General features: G+C 40.2%; 2 protein-coding genes across 2 annotated transcripts in view; one reads left to right on the top strand and one right to left on the bottom strand.

The window, feature by feature from the left end:
• Positions 1–17,736, top strand: part of LOC108678409 — a 54,361-nt gene extending 36,625 nt beyond the window's left edge. The window contains exons 2-4 of the mRNA XM_018166823.2: positions 12,726–12,997; positions 13,313–13,507; positions 13,707–17,736. Coding sequence (XP_018022312.1) covers positions 12,726–12,997; positions 13,313–13,507; positions 13,707–15,233 — 1,994 coding nt within the window. The 3' untranslated portion in view covers positions 15,234–17,736. The remainder of the gene's footprint in view (positions 1–12,725; positions 12,998–13,312; positions 13,508–13,706) is intronic.
• On the bottom strand, positions 17,726–22,228 carry LOC108678410. The gene is made up of 3 exons (XM_047884338.1): positions 20,511–22,228; positions 19,697–19,778; positions 17,726–19,394 (listed from the first exon to the last, which is right to left on the bottom strand). Exons 1-3 carry the CDS (start codon positions 21,944–21,946, stop codon positions 18,159–18,161), a joined length of 2,754 nt encoding a protein of 917 aa, XP_047740294.1. The 5' UTR covers positions 21,947–22,228; the 3' UTR covers positions 17,726–18,158.
• Between the last annotated feature and the right edge of the window lie 163 nt (positions 22,229–22,391).

The raw sequence follows: 22,391 nt of genomic DNA, 5'->3' as shown, positions 1-22,391 counted from the left end.
CATCATTTCACAATATTCCAGTCCTATTCATTTAATGCACAGCCCAGAACTCCATATTTCTGAATAAACTCCCCCTTCTTCTTCACACTAAATTAATCGTTCAATTCTTGATCACTGTGAAGCATTTTCTCTCATTAAACTCATGCTGCCTCCACTTTCTGGTACCTAACAATGATTGCTCATTCAAGTGATTGTTCACGTGTTTTTCTGAGTCATTGTTTGATGGCTGGGGGCCGAGGGGGGTAATATACGGCCCCCCCGCGCCCCGTGGCCCCTTTTGGGGGGAAAGCCCTTCGATTTGCGGCACCTTGGCCGTGAGCTTCCAATACGAAGAAATAACTAACAAATAGATTATTTGGGGGACATGTTTAAATATTTATTTGGTTTCGATTTAGAAGAAGCGCAAGGTAAACTTTGCAGATGCTTCTCAATGTCAGATTTGCTTTTATTATCTAATTGTGTTTTCAATCAGTGGTTGCTTGACTTGTGAGTGCTTAAATTTATTACTCGATCCACGTAAAACCATAGTTGTCTTGCTCACTTTTATTGCCGTGAGTTTATATTCTTACTGTAATGAAAATAATTTTTTTTCGGTTATAAAAGGCTTTTCAGATTGGATTTACACAACGGGAATTTTAAGGCGAAAAGAGTGTATTCCTGAGGCTCACGAGTTATATGATGTAACTTTGTGATAAAAATGAAATATTTGGTTCCTGAGGCTCGCGATTTATATGATGTAACTTCATGATAAAGATAAAAGATTGGATTTCTGTGGCTCAGCGTTTGCTCAATAGCAGAGTTTCTAGTCATTTGGGACGGTGAAAACCGCTATTTGTCCTTCCAAACACATCGATTACCCCTACAACGTAAGCTCGCAACTACTGTGACCAACCGCCTCCCGCCGACGGCAAGGCTAATACTCGAGGTCACGGCTATACGTAGTGCGACTCTGTGTGGCATCTTTCAATTTCGTGCAGTGAAGACTGCGTTCCGTATTGCCGCGAGTTAATAAGGAAACGCTTTACTACCTATTTTCTACGTACGTATAAAATAACTAAAGATTTAGGTCGCAATAATCAGACCGTTTGTTACGATTTCCTCAACTGTTCACTACTACTTTTATCAGTCCACCAGCTGCGTGCTCAGTGTTTCACACTTAAGAAAATTTGTTACTTGTTATGCTTTGTTGCGAAATTTCCCGTTGTTTACTTGTCTCGTTAATAATAATTTAGTGTCAGTGGTACCTTCGCTGTTGTCTACATCATTCAAGTGCTTTGAAATTCACTCAAAATCCTATGCAAACATACAACGCTCAAAAATGAATTTTGGTCCTAAGATAATTTAGGCGCCCCATAGAAATGACTTTACAATAAGTTAACTTGGCACAAATGAAACTGTTAAAAAAAAATTCCAGTACACAAAGAAAAGGTTCATATAATAGGTGTCGTTTGCGTTAATTAGCTGCAAGATGCTCACGTTATCATACATTGGAAATGTTTAACGTCGGGTGGAGCGAGAAATATTTTTTTTCGAAATTCGCTATGCGACCACGAATCTTTTATGTGGACACATGCCAAATAATCATTTTAAAGGATTTTCTATTCAAGATATTTCTATAGTTTCTACAAAGCCGTTGAAAATATGCTTTTCGGTGTATATATGATTTTCATGTTCAATTTTTGAAAGTTAATCATGAAGATTTAGTTAATAATTCCATAATCGATATATTTAATATTCAACTATGAAATATTATGCCTAATGTGGCCGAAGTCGATTGATGTTAAGAAGTTCTTCTGGCTTTATTCGAGGCAGCATATAAGGGAGCTGTAAATAGTGTGTAGTGACTTGGAAAATTAACTCAATTTCCCAGCATGTATTTTTCATATGTTTAACGTTAACAATCGAGTACAAATGTGGGACACAGAAAATAGCGCGAGACTTGCTTTTTGTGACCAATAGGATCGTATAAAAGGGACACAATTTTAAACTATTATCAACCTAATTAATGTTTAATAACAAGTTAGTGCATCATAGTACCGACATTTAATGTAGTATATTGATTATATTAAACATCTAAAGAGATTATTTTCAGGGAAAATTAGAAAACTTTAAAGAGATAGTTTAAATTTCATTGAATTTATTGAACGCATTTTTTCGAAATTCATAATAAAGTTCCCACGTAACTTTTGATGTTGATACTCTAAAATATATTTTTTACTTGCGCGGATGTTTGACGAAATTTTCGTTGAAATAAAAAATATTTTTGCTGAATATGATATCATGTGGATTCTTATGTTTCTTGTGTAGCCGTCCCGCCGGTGTTTTTTAAGTCTAAGTGATGAGTTTGACGCACCTTTCCACTGCTGGTGTGTGTCAAGGGAGCTCTGGAATATTAAACCGATGTTGTTGTTCCATGAATCGTTCATTCGATGGAACAACAACATTATCATCAATCGTTCATTCCCTACTGATGACAAGAATATTATATTCTTCAGCTTCAAAGTTAGGGCATAGTATTTGAAAATTTATTGATTTTACTCCATGACATTTCCTTGGGGTTATTTCTTTCATTTTTGCAGCTCCCAGAGTAGAATCGTTTCTACGTACAGTAAGTAAAATACGCCTTTCCTTCAATGATGCCTGGGACCGAAAAAAATATTTAATTTTCAAGTTAATATTTTTTCAGTTGCAGTTATTGCCTTGTCTTTAAGAAATTACGCACATCATCTTAAGTATATGACGTATTTATTTTAAACAAGATTGTTGTATATACCTTAATAATGAACGTGGTGAGTGATTTTCAACGTATCGATTTTTTCTTGTAAGCCGCCGTGCGTGAGAAATCTTTCCATAGCTCCTTAACCCATTTAATCATAACAATTACCTGCTGAAATAAATTAATGTATGTCTTAGAGGTCCTCTATGTCACACTTTAATCTATCGATATCGTGCCTATATAGAGGGTTTATCGTTACCAAATTGTGAGGCTTTTCCCTGGCTTCCAGGACATCGACGGGAGGGACAAGTAAACGAAACACTTGTTCACTACGGGTTGTTGGTTAGTTCATCTAACCCTTGGTAAATACATTAAACCACTCTGCATTGAATTGTATGCAATTTTTAATATCTATTATCAAGAAGAAAGTTATTCAATTTATCTTCAATTTATCCTTAGAAACTGACATGTAAAACAGCGGCAGAGCTAAAGTTGTTCAAGGAGCCGCGGCGCCCCGCATCAGTTTGTGGTCTGATATTCACCTAATGCAATATCTGGCTGGCCATTTAAATGATTTGCTTTTTGTTTATAGTAGTTCCGTTTTATTCAGACATCCTCTTATATTACTCATTAATTCAGTACCTCGGAGGGTGTATGTTTTATGTGCATAATCTTTAATCTCTAATCTATTCAAGTATTGGGCACCAATAAGTTTGTATTAATATTCATCAGTTTTATTCAAAGCACCAATCTATTAATACTTAGATCAGCTATTATATTTCTATCTATTTCGTATTCGGCCGCTCGGTTGGTTGGTAATTCCATGTTTGGTCCACCCCGACTTTATTATTATAGTGCAGCCTTCAGATGAGACCGAACCCCTTTCCCCGTAGCGCACATGGCAGCGACAGGTTTTGGCATAGTACGCAATACATTTACTTGTAGCCGTGGCACGCAAACGAACCGAAACCACATTATTCGACACGCAAGTCCACCTGTTGTCCATACTGAAAGTGGAACTGGTGGTCCGTGTATTCTTGCCCTGAGGTCGGTCCATCATGCGATGTAGATGAGGGACTCTGCTTTCTCACGCTGAATCGCTGATACATTCATCTAAGCCAGTTTTGAATTGAAGCATTATTGGTAATTCGACGAAATACAACTTCGTTTTAACTATATTTTCTTAATTATTTCATCATATAATTGATATAGCAATTAGTTTTTTCATATTTCCATGATTGTAACCGAAACCGATACGTTCTTCTCAACTCTGGTAAATTTGAATTTATGGTCAATTTAGATTGAGCTAATTACGTACATTGCATGAATTTTTGCTTACAACACCAACATAGCGTAATCGCCTGAACAGCGGAGAAAGAGCCAAACATTAAAATAAATACAATTTTGTAAAACGAATTTTTATTCGTATTATTAAGGGGAGTTCTTAAGGTATACGTACTTATAGTCTTGACGAGTTCTAAAACCACTGTCTGCAATTTTATGTGTGTCCTATCGAAGTTGATATTGTTCTTCATCTCCTTCAGATCTCGATGAAAGCAGGAGCCTTAGCACATGTTCTAGTAGAATGCACACTACCAACCTATCATGGAATACATGTTCAAGCCTGCCGTGTAGAGAAGTGACACAGCCACATACTGGAAGTTTTCAGTCTTTGTACTCCTTAATAATATTTTCACAACACCCTCGAAAGATTTGGAATATTTTTTTTTTCTGTCGTGTTATGGGGTTCAGGCCGTTATGGCTTTTAATAACCTTCAAAATCCGTGTACTATCAAAAATACCCGATTTTACTTTTTCGGAACCAAGGTTAGGAAAGTATGAAGATAGGAACTGTGCAACAGTCGCTCCAGCTGATAAGCTCGGAAATACAATTTTTTCAACCATTTCACCTATTATTTTCAAGTATTTATCTTTATTCACTCACTTATCTCATGAATGACAAGCCATTGATAACAGTTTATTATATCAAATTTGAGTGAAGCCCATGGCATTCACCAGGCTGATTCTTAATTTTTTTCACTTACTTTATGTCCCACTTCTCAAGTTACAAGCACATTCCGTTGAGGAATAAAGGTAACGTTTGTACTCAATTTATATCTTATACCTAGTGCAGACAAGTGAAATTAATGAAAGATACAATATTTTATGCATATTCGTAAGGGCTCAAGATCCATCCTGACCACCAAGGTGCGCATCGTGCGTTTCTTTCGCACTTACTGTAAGTCACTAGTGCGCAGTCTCTGGCAGTGTTGCTGTGAAACATCTACTCTACCATGCTTGCAGTGATGGTTACTGTGCCATGTTTGCTGTGATGGTTGCTGTGATGGGGTTGCAGTGGCATTTTGCTGTGCTGGTTGCTATGGTAGGGTTGCAGTGGCGGTGGCAGCCTTAGTGTTGGAGTGTCGATTGTGTGGAAGGTTGCTATGAGAACATATATAGCTTAAAGCCCAGCATACTTGTCTCAGGCCATACCTGAAAAACTCGATCTACCTAAAGAAAACCAACATTTTTCTACTCGTAGACGTTACGCAACCTATGAACAGGTTTTAAGTTCAAGTAAGCAGGTTTTATACGAGTTGTAGACCTATTTAATGTACGCTCTCGTTGTTAAAATGCCGTTAATGGAATGTGTTCGCACCGGAGTTTTTTCGGCACAGCGGCTGAATTCAATACACGTAGCAATATTGAGCGCCCATCACGTCTCACGATGTGTAGACGAGGAAGCTTGCTGTAGGCCGCTGGTATGAACAAATTGCAAGTCTACGTTCATCCTTGGCCTAGAAAACACCTTCTTAGTTATACCATATACAACGTGTTAATTGCCAATCCTATCATTCGCACTTACAGCGATACTTAGACATATTTTGCACCAACTCTCAAATTCATCCAAGTGTCTCTTTTTGTATAAATTTGTGGAAAATTCTTTTTGTTAGAATGTACTCTACCGCTAGCTTTTTTAAAAAACATATGATTTTAGAAAATTCACGAAATTATTGAAAATGTTCTGACTCTGATAATTTTCGTTTCCTTCAATTGATTGACACTGACCCATTTGCTCAAGATGCATTCTCTGAACAAATCCATGAGGCATTCTTTGATTAAATCTATGTCCGTATCCGATGACCGGCCGCCTTCCTTCTTCCGCGTACCTCTACTAGTTTTACATCAGAGAAAATGTTGCAAATACGAGCCAGGCTCGCACCTTCGCTCCTTTGAACTGGAAGCGTTCAGATAAACAAAGCATAGAGGCTAGTGCTCAATTGATTGGGGCGAAGTGAATGTCTTCCAGAAGCTTAATGCGAGCGGAAGGTGCACAGAGCCTAGATTACGTAGAGCCTAGCCTCTAGCCTGGCTGAACAATCGTTGTCCTTCGCTACTTTCTTGCTCAATTGGCCTCTCACACACAGCTTAATTATGCTACCTCTTCTGGCTCAAGGTTTGCAGTGAAGAAATGTACACAGAGAGTTAACCAATCTGGAACTTTCGCAGGCGGTAGACATTCGAATGCCAACCGAGCGGCGTTAAAATTCATTCGGTATCAAACTTCTCTGAATAACACAGAAATCTAAACACTCAAACTAATCACACGAAACTTCAATTGGATGACATTGTCCCGTCGTGTAGTGCACAGGTTTTGGGCCGTGATTAGAGAATTTTTGCAATAGGAGTTCAGGTACGGCTAGCTATTGTTTGATAATACATTGAAAAGTGTGTGTAGAATCACTCTATATTTTCGTTCTGATGAATTATTTCAGTGGATTTTTCCTAACACACTTAGTTCAAACTTGTGTCCGTTGAACACAAGTGCCACTCTTACAACACGCATAAGAAACGGCCTGGCCTGCCTATACCTGGGCTGGTGACCCAGCTTTGATAGGAACGGATAGCTTCTATAGGCCTGCTGGATAGCCTGGAACTTGTTGTTGTTTCGATGCCACTAGGAAAGTGTGGAAGAGGTGGCGCATAGTGGCCAGAAAGAGGAAACAGAAATGGAAAAGACAGTGAGAGATGGAAAAGGCGAATTGTGCATGGTTGGGTGGTTTATAGGTACCAGTGTGTGTTCGCGATGAATTTCAGTGCTTTATTTTGGACTTTCTGCAGGTGTGATTTTACTGTTTTGGATAGGGTGTGTAGGGTTATTGAGGATAAATGAGAGCTGACGTAACGTAGGTATAGAGTGCGTTTTATGTTCGAAGGGAGGTGATACAAGGAATCTGTATATTTTATGTAGATTTGCAAAGGCTATTACTGTCTTAAATGTTACTTTTTTGAGGCCTGAAATCTTGCGTTGTAAATTTTAATTCTAAGACCGTTCCATTTTTCGTGTATGGGTAGTGAGTGTTGTCTATATGAATATGTCAGATGTTTTTCGCCTAGTGATGGGGATGATTTTGTATTTCGTAATGTTGGTCCTAATTGGCCATGTGTTTTCGAATGTGTTCATCTGTTGGATGACGTGTTGCATTTATAGTGCAGCATCGTTGTGTTTGTAGCGTCATGTTGTTATTTGTATTATATCGTCTGCGAATGGTGTGTAATCTGTATTGGGTAATGAAGGTGGGAGGTCATGTGTGTAGAAGCTGTATAGTGTGGGGGAGAGACAAGCCCTTTGGGGACACATGTGTGGAGATATTATGGGGGACCTACGTGGTTACCTATTCTGATGAATGTTGTTCTGTCACACTGTCAGTGATTTAGTGAAATTTAGTGATTCTGCAAGTGATTTAGTGAAAGATGGGTGGATGTTGTATTAGATGATTTTGTGTTGTAGTCTGGTGTGCCAAACTTTATCGAAGGCTTTGGTCACATCGCGGAGCACTATGTCGATGGTGTGTCTTTGTGCTGTGTTTATGGCGTGAGATTCGTGAAATGTGGCTGGTGCTGTATGCATCGCTCTCTGTTCCCTAAAGTCGTGTTGTCTAGTGTTGTGTACGTTGTGGATGGTGAGGTGTTCATTTAGTCTGTTGTTCAATATTTTTTCCAAAAGCTTCCGGTGTATGCCCAGTAATGAAATCGATCTGTAGTTGTGAACTTGGTGTTGTGAAGTGTTGAGTTTGGGAAGGAATATCATGGTGGCGTGCTTTAGTGAGGAAGGAAAGTAACCAGCAGAGATGGAGTGATTGAATATGTATAGAAAGTAGTGTATCATGTTTTTGGGTTGGTGTTTGAGTTGTAGAGTTGTGATGCCTGTGGGACCGGGTCCTTTCTGCTTAAATATTTTTAGTGCGCGTAGTAGTTCTCTGACTGTGATGGGTGTGAAGTCTACTTGGTGGAATCGGGGGAGGTCGCCGGTATTGTATGGATGTATGGATGGAAGGCTGCTAATCCAAATACGATTGGTGTGGAGGCTGCTAGCTGGTCCGTGGCTTAGAGAGAGCGCCAGAAATCACAATTGCACTAGTTGCCACGAGGGGCGGCACTAGTTGCCACGAGGGGCCGCACTAGTTGCCACGAGGGGACTGCACTATTTGCCACGAGGGGACCGCACTATTTGCCACGAGGGGCCGCAATAGTTGCCACGAGGGGCCGCACTAGTTGCCACGAGGGGCCGCACTAGTTGCCACGAGGGGCCGCACTAGTTGCCACGAGGGGCCACGAACTGCGCACGCAAAAACTATAAACATATTGCGAAACGTTGCATAGACACCGTATAGGTTAGGACACTGTCATGGAGTGGTCATAAGTGGACGCGCTCTCCACTGCGGGACTCCTGCATGTCCTATGGCTTCCGACTGTCTAATTGAGTTTTTCTTCTGTTGTGATTTTCTTGAAATTTGAAATTAATTGGTTTTTATATGCTGCAAAAATTGTTCTTTTTGTGTATTACATCCGGAAGCTTTTCATATCCAAACAATGTTAGCGTAGATCTTGTGTAGTTAGTGTATAGCTGTAGTAAATGAGTCCTCATGGTAGGTGAGGAATTACGAATTTATTTTACTTGGTTCTTAAAATATTTGTCATGTTGCAACCAGGAGCGTTAGGAGTTACAAAAATTTCTCCATATGTTTGGTATACTGACACATATTTTAACATGATCATGTTGATGATTTATTCTTAAAATATGCAAATGATTACTTTCGAGGCGGGTTTTTGTTGCCATTGATGCACGAGGCAGTAAATTGACCGTCCCAGTAAAGACCGAAACAATTGAGTGTGGCGAGCCTGTCTCTTGCGGTGCGTCACTCGCTTGTGCTCCCTTGCCTTCTAATCCACTAGTGTGAGTCATTTATACTGAGAACCATTATATAGCATATGTAGTGCCCTATGCGGGCGATGTTATTGTGTAAATAATTCTATATTATCGGGGTTATGTTTATTTTATATGGTATGTTATTTTATATATTATTCAATGTTGATATAATATTATAGAATTAATAATAATTATATTTTATTATAAAATGCAATATTCCTCATTGCATGCATTTTATACGAAGTGTATAAAACCGCATGTAATAGTTGATATTAAACAAAGCGGTATAGAATTACTTGTTGAAATGTGGGATTAACGGAACATGGACGGTTTAAACAAGACTTTCGAGGCTCGTTTGATGTTTGGCAGGCTGCAGTGAGAGGTTCGTCTGTCAGAGGTCGGTTTAGAGTTCGTGCCCGTGACCTTGCAAGTACGACGATGGTCTTTACTTGCGGTTGCGTACCTCAGCTGCCGCCGTCAACTTTCACTTGGCCAACATTTGCTGCGTCTCTTCTGCCTAAAACTCCATGCATACGTCGCGGCCTTTGTGTACAGGGAGAAAATGACTAGAATTTTCCTGCTCGTAAATCAATATAACCAAAATTTTAGTTCTCCTGAGTTTTTAAACACCAATTTATATTAGTTTGTAATTATTTTTTGACAGTATGAACACCTGGAATTCACTCTGCGTCACATATGCATGTGTTCCTACACATTTACTTTTGTATTGGATCTATAAAAACTGCACTACTTTGGCAAACAAAGAACCTTTTGCTGTTAAATTGTGGCACTATAGGCATATCTTTCTAGCATCATTTTAATTGCTTAAACAGGCGCCATGATTTATAAATTATTATTGGACTTTTAATTACACTGAGTGCCCGATTATTCTCAGGGCAGATGAGCGTTGATGTTCAAATCCTTCAATGCTTGTTGACTTATGTAAGAATCCCACTAAATTGTAAATCTCACACCTAAGAGTTGTCCTAAAATTATTCATCGTATATCTAAAAGTTCTCACCTTCACTTTCTTCGCAGTAGATTCATTAATTCTAACGAGCAGAGCTTCAATAAGGCTAGGAAAATAGCTGGCATAGTTGTTGATAAGGGAGGTATGGTCGAAAGTATGGAACTAGAGGATCTCCATTTCCAGGAAACGATGGCCGTCGGTAACGGTTCTTAGCCCTGCATTTCATGAGCAAAAGAAAAGGTACTGTATTTTGGGGCGTTTGGTGCCGACACATATATACGCTCGAGTCACTTACGCCTGTCACTTGATTTTCGCACTTACGCATGTCAATAAATGTTGGATGAAGTGTTAAATATTGTACCGTAGATCATATTATTTTACTAAGTAAGAGTAGAATAGAGATTAAAGAAGAATCAAAATAGTAGGGCAAAATGTTATAATGAATATTTTTAGAATATTTTACAAATAATGTGAATGTTCATAAGATTGTGTGCTCACGTAGTCAAAGCATGGGACATTCAATCCTGGAAAGAGCATTAAGTAATGTTACTCGAGGGCTCAAGTCCGTTAGAGTACAAACCAGGGCCAACCGTCTCAGTCTTGTGTCGAGGTCTATTTTAGTGTCGCTATAATTACGAATCATCTTACGTCATTAATATCGGGAGCTAAAAGGGTCTTCCTGATGCAGCTTTGGCTGCCGTCATTTAGGCGGTGAACGACGGTACTGGTCTCATCCATCGCTAGAGACAACCATGACATCGCTAAGCAACGACTGCCTCTGACATAATACGCATTAGCAATTTTTCACGTGCATTCATTCCACAATAATTGCTCCTGTGAAGTGCTCACCAAAAGCGCCAGGGAATATCACAGCATAACGTCAGTATGCGATAGCGTTGTCTCTCAGCTTATGCTTGCTTTAATACATAAGAACACGAGTGAGCATAACTTACGCTGCTTAATGTAATGAGTCGCCGCGCCACTCGTCCATCACTCGAGGGGAGCTTTGTTCGAGGGACGAGCCTGGGGCGTGAACTGGGTCGTTCCTCGGCATCGATTCAAGCCGGGACTTCATTATTTTTGGGTCATTACCATGTCATAGTCATGCCAGTAATTTTAGTAATGAGCTTATTCTCATTGTAGAATCGTCGCATTCTACGTATTTCCTTTATTCCCAATACTAATCTGAAGTTAGTAAGGTGAATGAATGTTCTCTCAAAATTTTAATTTTATCAATGCACTTTATAGGGTAATGTCGCCACTGTAGTGGCGAATCTCAATTAGCTCTATCTATTTGTATTGCCTTTAGGCTAATTTTTATGCCCATAAGACGTCATAACTTTTGGCACGTTGCTATGACCCGGATTTATAGTAATTGACTTCACACTACGCTCAGTTAGTTCATTGCGTCCTGACCAGAAATTAGGTCTCATCGCCGCTGGCCTTCCACGTGAACTACTTCATCGCGCTGTTGCTGCCGATTTAATGCTCTTTAATGACCGTCATTAGGAGGACGCAGACTTGCTGGCACGCTTTCCTAATGTTTTTGGAATTACTCTTCATGATTGAAATAATGGCTCAGCCCATGAACGGACGCAATAACGTGCTATGAGCTGCGCAGTTCGTCTGATTGGACGCGCCTTGAGTCCATGCGTTACATGTTACAGTCAAGCGTTCTTATCAATTCGTAACCGCTTCATTCTCTTAGTAAGATTAGAAGAATTAGGCAGTTGTGCACAATCGATTTTATCATTACCATTATCAAGGTTGTTTAATAAACAGAAATGTGATGCCTTTATGAAGTATATATAGCTCAATATTAATAGCCTTGTTTATTTATAGAACATTCTTTTGGACCTTAAGATTGCCGCCTGTAACTCGCTGCAAGTTGTCTAAAAAGGAACATCAATTTGTAGTCATGAATCTAAGAAAGAGTTCCAACAGGCCATAAGCTTATTTCTTCAGTGCCGACCCTTCTATTCTAAGAGTTATTTTGGGCCAAGTAAATTGTCCTGTGGCAATCATCGCACTTGAATAGGTTTACCTGTGACCACGAAAAAGTCACAGGTATTAAAAACCTGAGAAGTATATTAAAGTACATTATTTCTTATTCAATACAGTGCAAAGCGCAATATGAAGTATATTGCATTAATGTAATTAATAAGATCGTTATTATGACAAAGCGCCCTCTCCTAGAACCCCGCATGACGATATTATAAGGAAATGAAGCTTTACATTTCTGTGTCCGTTGATGCGCACCATCCAACAACTCAAGCCGAGTTAACCTCTTTAGATGGCAAATCGTAAAAGGCAGCAAAATCTCTATAGTAGAATTATCTTAGAAATGTTTAAAGTTGAAAAATTTAAATACCAGCGGCATTTTGATTTACTTTAATTGCATCCTCTTTTGTGCTTTTCTTTGATAATACATCTTTAGTGCGTTGATAATTTCCATTGATGCTTTTTTTAACAGATGAAAGTTAAATGGATCTTTACTCAAATCAGCGTCTTTTCTCGTGTTTGCGAGCATTGAAGTTAATAGTCTAGAAAGCGATCAAATGTTGGTATAATAGAGAAATTAACTCGACATTTTTAGGGCAGAATTTATGCTGTTGATTCCGACTGTGTAAAGTTACTGCGTATGTCCAATGTCCATCCGACGCCTGAGCACTTCGGGATGAGTTCTTAGAAGGCGGCTGCCTCTAATTACTAGACATAATTTACTGAACAAAAAGATTTTGACTCCAACAGATTTGGCCGAAAAATTTTTTCGGACAAATACTACTACCGCACTGAGCCAAGCAATCTAATTTATTCCACGCTTCCAGGCCTGCAAGAAGCGCTAGCAGGGGGCGGAGGAGGTTCAGGGGTTGACGTTTCGTCCATCCTGGCGGGAAGTCGCTCTGACAGAGACCTTGCACGAGCTATTTGCGGCAGCGGGGGCAGCGGCGGAAGCTCAGATTCGCTGACGAACCTTCTAGTGTACCAGTACCTGATGGGGTCCTTGCCTGAGCGAGGTGCTCCTGCCGACAGCTCATCCCATGGTCGGTCGACATCGTCGGCAGCAGCTCTACAGGCGCTGCTTGGCGATCGAATCGAAGTACGTTCCTCGTGGAAAACTGCCTTATTGTAGATTAAATTGAGTGTAATTTTTGTTCATCACATTAGTTTAATTTATAGACCTCTTTACCCATATATCAATTCTTGCTTATTTGAATTTTAAATCTCGTAACCTTGGTTATGCTACAAATAAATTCAAAAAATAAATTATTTCCATACCATTGAGCTTCGTTTTATAAATGCGTTTCAACTTACAGTATTTCAACTTCAAAACCAATCATATTTGAAAGAATGAAATATCTACCTGAGATTCCCGTCTGAAGAAAAAACATTATATGTTATTTATTAACTTCAGGGTCCCCTGGTCTCTACCCGCACGACGGTGTCCACATCGCTGACGACGACCACCGTCTTGATCGAGCCCACGACGCGCTTCCTGACGTCGTCGTCGACCTACACGACAACCGTCACCAACATCGACACCAAAGTCATACCTGTCATCTTTAGAGGGTCTAAAGTGACAACTACATTCACGGAATCCACCACTGAGGTATGGCATCAAGATATCGATAAAATTGCGAACCTTTTGTGTGTCTCATATTACCGAAATGTTAATAAGGTGCATGTTTGCCCGTGTAAACGAACCGCTTTACAGTCGCATCCTTGATCGTATCTTTTGAAATAGATATGATGAAAATCAACTCATGGCTTGTAAGCTTGCAAATTGAAGGCACATCTTTAAATTTCAGGTGATCGTAGCGACGGAGTTCATGACGAGCTCAACAGTGGACTCTCCGACCATCCTTCAGACCCTGCCCGTGCATATCACATTAACAGCGACAAGCACCCGCGGCCTCGATGGACACTTCACCCTGGCCGATCTGGTGCCTGGCGCATCCTCCGTCGTCCAGCAGCCCATCGCTACTTCAACTGTGGACCTCGACGCCTCAGGAGTTCTTCCGTCCAATTTAGACCTGAATAATATTGATCTCTCCCAGTATGACTTGAGCAGCTTAACTTCGGTATTTGGGGGATCGGACCAGAAGCAAATGGTCAACGCACTTGCAGCCTTGTTGGAGCAGTACGGAAATGAACCTCCTAAGCAAATTTCTGCAAAAATTACTTCCAGTGTTAGGCAAAGAAATGGCAGCGGGACGGGCAGGAAACAAGACTCAAAAAGAATTCCAGATTTCAATCATGACTTGTTTGTAGATCCCGATGAACCTCCGAAGTTTAACGTAATCAAAGGTTTTACGTTGAGCGATCGTGCTCCTGCCAACTCGGGCCCTCCTCGTGGTTCTGGAGGGGGAAGCGCGGCCACGGCAACTCGTTATAGCAAATATCACAAAAAACCTGATCCTGAAAATAATGGCGTCGCATCTCAATCCGGTAATGCCGATCGAGAGTCTGAACGATACTCTGCATCGGAATCTACGGGCAGGAAAGTTGATCCAAGGCCTCAGCGTCGACCAAACACTGAGAAGGAAAGCACCGCATTTGATAGATTTAGATCAACTAGCGTGCGAAACAGTCGTGGAATCGAATCGCAAAATAATTTCGGTTCCGAAGTCGGAGATTCTGATGTAAAACTAGGATCGCAAAAGACTAATAACGAAGAAGAAATACGGAAAGCCGCTAACCGCATCGGAACGCTGAAAAGATTCACTAGCAGAGGCAGACCTAACACAAGTCTTGAAAAAGTGGTCGCAGCCCAACCTGACAAAAATCTGCAAACGACTGTACTGACGATGTTTGTTTCCGGTACTGCCCCGGGAGACTTTAAAAAGACCGAACGTACAATCACCTTGCGATCATTCCAACCATCATCTAGGGTTAAACGAGATGTTTCCCAGACCACCACAGCCTTGCCGGAACACAACCCTCAAAATGTTGGCAACCATGTCGATGTGTCGTCACCTTTAGCCGAGGGTTATAAGTCGGCTGAGAAACTCGCACCAGAAGAAATCGTAAAATTCCTCAAAACTTTAGACAAAGATGCCGTTGAAGATATGATGCGATCTTTGAAGAAATGGGTCCATTATTACTCTTCACAGTTAATACAAAGTGAAAGCAGCAATAATGATCGTAATTCAAAGATCCCTTTGAACGAAGCTCCACTTTTGAGTTCATCTTTAACTTTAGACCCCGAAGCTTGGCATTCGGGGACCGCAGCTTTGTCGGCTGCCCGATCCACTTTATCGACTGAAGCGCCTTCATGTCCTTCTCCCGTCACAGTCACGAAAATAGTGTATCATACAGTTACTCTCACACCTTAGCATTAAATCCCTCTTCCTGTTACCAAAGTCAAAAGCTGCATGATGGCAATGAGAACAAACCATAGGTCGGCGTTAATGCCCAAAAAATTTTTTAATATAATCCGTGACCTCAAGAGATGAGATATCGCTCGGCCGGTATTGTAACACTAGACTGTGGATGTACGTTGTTGTTGCATTACTTTTATGATGAAAATTAAATCTGAAAGTGGAATGATGATGGTTTGTAATCATGTTGCAGCTTTTATGTTCTATAGTATTCGAATGTGTGCACTGTAATGACTATGCGTACCCGTTTTTATGTTGTTTACGAGTACTCAAAGCGTTCATTGTCTTCTCAGTCAGCATCATTTTATTCATTGTCAACTCCAAGACGAGTCCCCATTAAGCACAACGTATTTCTTCGTTAAGAAATATCATTGGTTATTGAAACAAATTTCTTGAAATTAACCTTCGATTATAAAGCCAGACCTAATTTGAAAACGTTCAAAATATTACTCGTATATGAAAATTGGTGTAATTTGTGTGCATTTGACTCATGTTTCTCCGGCAGTGAGTGATGAACTTGATTTTATCTGCTGGGAAGGATAACGTGAAATCTTTCAATTTTGAATCAACACTGTAAATAAGTTATTTTATGTAAATAATTCAACAGAAAGATGTTGCTATTTTGCATTAAAAATGTAGAAGTATTCGAGGAAAATAACGCATCAGCGCCTTGCTTCTAAGTTTCACGGCCTTCGATGAATGAAACTAAATAAGACTGAGCAGCTGAATATAGGCCAAGATTTTGATGACACATCGTTTCATCCGGTGGGCATCTTGACACGGGTCTTCATGAAGAAATTTCATTCTCGCTTTCGTGAACCATTAAACTGTTCACCAGCGCAAAGGTAAACATGTAACTTATTCTTCTGAATTTTGTTCCGGGAAGATGCGTTGTGCACTTTTATTTCGAATAAACGACACTTTCAAGTGTATTTCTAAGGGGTTTACTGCGGCACGCATGTTAACATGTTACTCAAATATTGGTCATGCTGCAGGTTCTAATGTCAAAAAATGATTGGGATAATCTGCCCGATAAATTTGATATTGATTCGAGGTTTGTACTATGTAGATATTTTAAATATTGCGTTGTTCTAAGCCAAAGCTTTCTTGTAATCTGAACAATCGATGGCAAATTGACAGACAACCCCACTGACCGACGCAGTTCTTGGAACACCGTGAACGTTGCAAAGGCGGACTTATTTGGAATTGTTTAGTTGCAATTCACTTATTTGTATTTGGACAAAGTCTGAGACTTTTTCAAATTAGCGATGAATCGTTTCATTAAACTCATTATAACAATGTGACAAGTTCAAATCAACTTGAGTCTTCCAGCAAACGCACGTAAGATCAACCGCTAAAGCTGGCGTGGGCCCACAGTCACCATAATGATGGATTTGGAACCCCCCCCCCACCAGTGATGAATAAAATACTATGTATTATTGTGAAATAAACCTTTTTTTGTTAATAGATTTCCTACACTAATAGTGTTACATTTTTTTCTCGTTTCAAAACATTGGAATTGGAAGCCAACGTTAAATTTATCATATTTCCATTTGTCGATAAGAGGACTTGGATAAAATTCGACGTCACATTGTTGCGCTTATTCGTTGGTAAGTCAAGTGTGTACACTTCCGAGTGCTTTATGTGAATCCATTTTTACTTGATTATTGTTTTCATCTTCAGCGAATGTCTAAATGGAGAATTTTTTGCGATTTTATCGCACCCCGAAATAATGACAGGGCGTGAAAAGCACCAGCAACGCACGCTTTTTTATAAATAAATAATAACTAAAGCACGTCATGATATTTTTTCGTCCTGTTTGTGCCATGTGTTTCGGAAGCTCTCTAAATTCAAATTTCAACGCAGGTACATCAATCGAATACAATAAATTCAATTCTTCCGTGTCCCCTGTGTTCGATGTAATACTTTGGTACTTGAATTATACGTGGGGAATTTTGCACTCTCAGCTCACATTTGTTGGTCGAGCGACAAAATATCATGCGAAGCTTGTCCCTCCGCTAGACTTGACTGAACGAGCAACAAAGGAAGTCAATTGCGCTAAGCTGACCTGTGTGAAGCGCGTGTGACCTGTGGTGCTATTGATCACTGCCTGTTGTCCTGTTTCATGTTCACACACATCGACATAAGCGCAGTTTAATGCATGTTTGCTGATGATTGTTAGATACTGTAAGACCTTGGTCTCATTCTCGGTACAAGAAGGGTCAGCTATATACCTTTGTTTGTGTAAGCTCTACAAAGCACTGTTGCGTGCGGACGAGTGATACGCGGCCACTTGTTTGCACTTTCAGGGTAATTCCTACACTTGTCGAAAGCCGATTCCTACTAATTTTGCCAATTTCAACAAATGCGGTGTATTTTATTGCTTGGTGTGTGTATAAAATACCATTAAAGTACTAAAAAATTTATTAATTGTACTTATACTTGCTTACCAACAAGACGCATTCATATCATACCTTCACGTAAGTTCGGAAAGCATATGAGACCTAAGCGCAAAGATTAGAAACATAGAAGCCTTCAACTGCTAGATTTTCTGTAAATTGATCAATTTCAGTGATATCAAGTCTAAATTTTTCTGTTAAATAGGGCATATACCTATACGAAGATCATAAATGCTTCCTAATAATGATGATCCAAGCATCATCAATAAAGTCAACTCTTTTTTCAGAAATTGTAGAAATTTTGTTAAAACTTTATAAGTATTGACTTGAATGAGCGAATTTCAAACTGACATACAAGAAGTCATGAAAAAATACTGCATTAGAGTTGAAATAAACTTATTACCAATTAAAAGCTTGACCTATAAGGCCTACGTGGTTTTTGCAAATAACTTTCATGTTTCATCTAAAACCATCTACACAGTTAAGATCTCCAGCTGGGTCCAATACTTGTACTCCGTTTGGCCATCCTAGGTCTGTTGACCAATGCTCTACTAAACTCTCCGGAATTCGTTCTTTTTCCTCTTAAAGTCGCAAGCTTACTAACCTTGATGCTAGGTTGAGACACACTTGCTTTTTTCATCATCTTCAGGTTACTTGGAGTATCTCGTCGCTGACTCGGGTGTCGATATTCGGGGTCAGTCTGAGTATATGAGTCTGCAATCGAACTTCTTCGATAATTAGGTCCGCCGTTCAGAAAGTCCATGGAGCCTGATAAACTTTGATTCTCAAGAAGACGAAGCTTCCTCCCTTGTTTGGAAATCTCTTGAATTTCATCGGGGAAAAGAAACTGAGTTACGTCGGGCGCCACAATCACAGGAGTCAATGGCGTCGCCTCAACCACTTTCAAAACATGGGTAGTGTTCCCGCTAACTACCTTGAGTCGCTGGCCAGGAGTAGCCAGCGAATTCCTCCTAGAACTTGATGAAGATAAGTGCCTACTTTCGTGATTGGAAAAATGCATAATTCGATTATCATCAGGCTGTAAGTTATTGCTGTATTCTTCCAACTTATACTTGATCAGAGTAATTTTCGGCACTTTTTTTCTTTCACTTTCATCTGAATTAATTTGTGTCAGCCTCCACTTGTTGTATTTACTAGAATACAAACTCAGCTGTGAAGGTGTTAGAATATCGTCTGGATTGTTAGGATATGTAGGAATCACTGCTATTGATCTGACGTCTTGATATTCCGAAATTTTTGGCATTTGAGGAGTGAAATAATTATTGTCGCTGTGTGTGGAGGTGGGTCGGGAATCTAATCTAGTGAGTGGCTCCGCGTAAAACAGCCTCGGTTGACTAGGTCTGTAAACTGGATCAACTCTGTTCTCCATCAGGCTGCTTGCGTTGAAGTTCTGGGCGGCTATGTATGCCGGGAGTGTGCCTGCTGGTCCGGAGGCGAAGCGACTGTTTGTGACGTCTGTTCCACTAATGATGAGATTTTCTTGCGAAGTATTGCTATTATCCTCAGCAACCGACGAAGGTAGAGTTATGGATGTTGCATTTGCTTGAGTCAAAAACCTATTGTCGCTCTCATCTGCAGGGCTAGAGGAACTGGTATGGGGGACACTAGATTGATTCATGACCAGCGATGGAGGTTGGAGTCGTTGAGAAGAGTGTATCGCTGCAGCAGGCAGACGTCTCTCACGATCGGTTGGTATCTGCAGTGTAATAATAAAGCATTTGCTTCAGTCTAATCATCAAAATTGTGAGTAACAGATCAATGCGATGCTTGATGCTCTCCAAGGCTTTTAGATTTCGATAAGTAGAATGGACAGCTGATACAACTTGTTCCATGTAAAGTAATTAAAATATTCTACTTTAAATTAGTATTAAAACCAACAATGGAATGCATCTCAAAGTACACTGTATTCTCTTGAAGAAGCTCACTCCTAACACTGAGGAAATGCCATGTGACTAATTTTATGAACGGATGCATCTAATGAAATTTGTTAGCACTCACCGTATGCGCAGGTTGACTGCCACGGCGCTGCGTCGATAGCCTATCCCCTGCCAGGCTGCTCGGCTGTCCTCCCATTCTATCTCTGTAATTAAACATTGCAAAATTTGTTTATAAATAGGAGTAAATTAAAATATTTTTTTAGAAAGTTTGTTAAAAAAATCATTTTCTGAGTATCGATTTGTTAAGATCATGATATCCTAATGCCGACACAATTTTAGTCACTGTCCAGAAAGAAAGTTATAATGATGATTTGCGATTCGTTAATGATCATCACCACATAAGTCAATGGATCGTACGCTCCAACGAAAGTTCTCGGGTCCCAAAGTGTGTTCTGCTTCCGTCAGTATTGCTTAGTTAATCTCAATTACAAATTTTTTCATCTACAGTCCTGAGTGTTTTGCGTAATTTGAATTGATTTTCGGATAAAAATATATATATTTTTTAAATTCAAAGTCGGATTCAGAAATTTGTGATGATAAGGAAATAACGAACACAGTGCAGGAATTTATTAAAAAAATTTTCGGGTGAAACACATCTAAGGTAAAATGCAATGTACACGATAGTTACAGGTCTACTTCACAACTCGAAGTAAATACGATGACACTCGGAAGTGGAAAAGAAGGTGATGAGTGACACACAAAGATGTGATAATCGAACATGGCTCATGAATCGATTGTTCGTTTTCGTTTGCCAATCGATAAAAAAGAAAAAAAAACATGCCAGTGTCAGTCACACAAATTTCGTAACGAAACTCTCCAAATTGACACGTAAGTGCCCATTAAGTGATAAATAGCAGGTGCTGGTGGGTACACACCGCCGAAGAGGTGATTTCGACACAGAATTTCCAGAGACTTGGTCATGACTGGCATCGTCAGCTCCATCGAGATGAATGTTGGCACTGCCTGGCAGTACAGTTTCTTGGGCAATTTTGTCTGGTTTTGTGTTGCGCCTGTTCCCTCGATTATAGTTTAGAGTCTGACCAATTCGAGCCTGACGAACAGTACTTTCTCCAGGCCTTTTGGACCTCCGAGAGGGAAATGACAATCTTGGAGGTTTTAGTCCTAATGATTCTCGACTTTTTGTTCCGTTTTGATTGATAAGGACTACAGAAGGACGCCCGCGCGACTTGGAGGCAGCAGTATTAGTCGGTCGCCCCTCATGCAATCTGTTAAAAATACTTTTCCGATTTGATATGCTTTGCTTGCGAGCTGACGATCTTCGCTTCTTGAGTGATTTGGCATCGCCACGTTTGAATCGATTGGACGCACTGGGCAATTGTTTGACAGAACTTCTTGAACCGGGAATATTACGGTTAACTAATCTCGCAGAATCCTTTGTACGGAGCGAATACGTTTCTTCTGGATCGTTGGCTATGACATCAAGTAATGATCTATCCAATACAGAAACTCTCCCATAGCAAGTCTCGTCATCCTCTGCCTCTGTGGTAGTCCCTCGTTCATGATTCCCTGAAGCTGAGATGACGCCTGAGTACCGCTTTAACCGTATCATGGCATTCTGGAGCAATTGCGTAGTTCTTCCAATGTTGTCTTCTCTTCTGGGAAGTCTTTTCTTAGGGCCGTCTAAAAAACTTTGAATGATGGAAAATTCTCTTTGCTTTTTCTTTGTTTCGGACATATTTGCGGACTTTCTTGACATGCGCCTTGAATTGTTCAAAGAGTGTTGCCTTCTAATCGCCGAAGTTGCTGGCGAGTCATCAACGCTCGCCGGTAGGTCATCTACGCTGCCTGGTAGATCGTCCACGCTGAAGTAAGGCTTCTTCACAATTTTGGGAGGCTCCTTGCTCTTATTCTCGATTGCTATCGAAATGCGCGCGCGTGACAAAATATTGAGATTTGGTTGTGGTTTTTTCATTTTAGGAGGTGAAGGCAATGGCGGAGGCGGAGCCCTTACGATGGTTGGGAAAGGGAGGACATCTTCGTGATATTTGATAGCTCGTTCTTCAGTCTCGATGTTTGACAGCATTGAAAGATCGTTTTTCAAAGCTTCAAATTCTTGATTTTCACCGAATATTGCTTCGCCTCTCGTTAACAACTCCCTCTCTTTTCTAAGTAGAAGAATGTAGTCACGCAGAGGCACATTATCGAGCCGTTTCTTGTTCCTCTTGGCCATGGGATGGATTTTACTGCCAGGGACATCGTCGGAGCTGAGAGCTCGGATGGGATCTATTATGGTCGGGTGCAGCGCAACGACAGGCGAACTCGTCGTATTCTTCGCGGTTTTAGCGCCCATTACTGCACCTTTTGAAACATTCACCAGTTGGGGAAGTTTTCTGTAAATCGTCGCGAGTTAACTTTGGACTATCAAGAAAATTCTAACACAAGTAGGCAGCGCTGCAACTTAGTAGAATACATCCAGAGAGTTCGAGTAAGCCTCGTTGATAAATTTGTATTTTTTCCTGTTAGAAGACTCTCGTAGTACACTGTCAGACACCCTCGACTCATTTAAACGAGACATTTGCAAAACTTGAAGTAAATTTTGGTTTAGTTTTAATTAACGTATAATACGACTATGCGCGGATTCGCAGCCGTCTACAGGGATTCTCGACATTTATACCTCAAAGATAATTCATCAACAGCAACATTCAAGGCTCACCTGGCAAAAAAATTCAAAGAAAAATTTTAAATAATTAAGATATGATTTTCACATTTGAAACTATTTGAATTATCAATGATCT

Source organism: Hyalella azteca, unplaced genomic scaffold (assembly GCF_000764305.2).
Source record: "Hyalella azteca isolate HAZT.00-mixed unplaced genomic scaffold, Hazt_2.0.2 contig15239, whole genome shotgun sequence".
In the NCBI taxonomy this organism is placed as follows: Eukaryota; Metazoa; Arthropoda; class Malacostraca; order Amphipoda; family Hyalellidae; genus Hyalella; species Hyalella azteca.
Note: the sequence above shows the minus strand (reverse complement) of the source record. Positions and strands in the feature narration are given on the sequence as shown.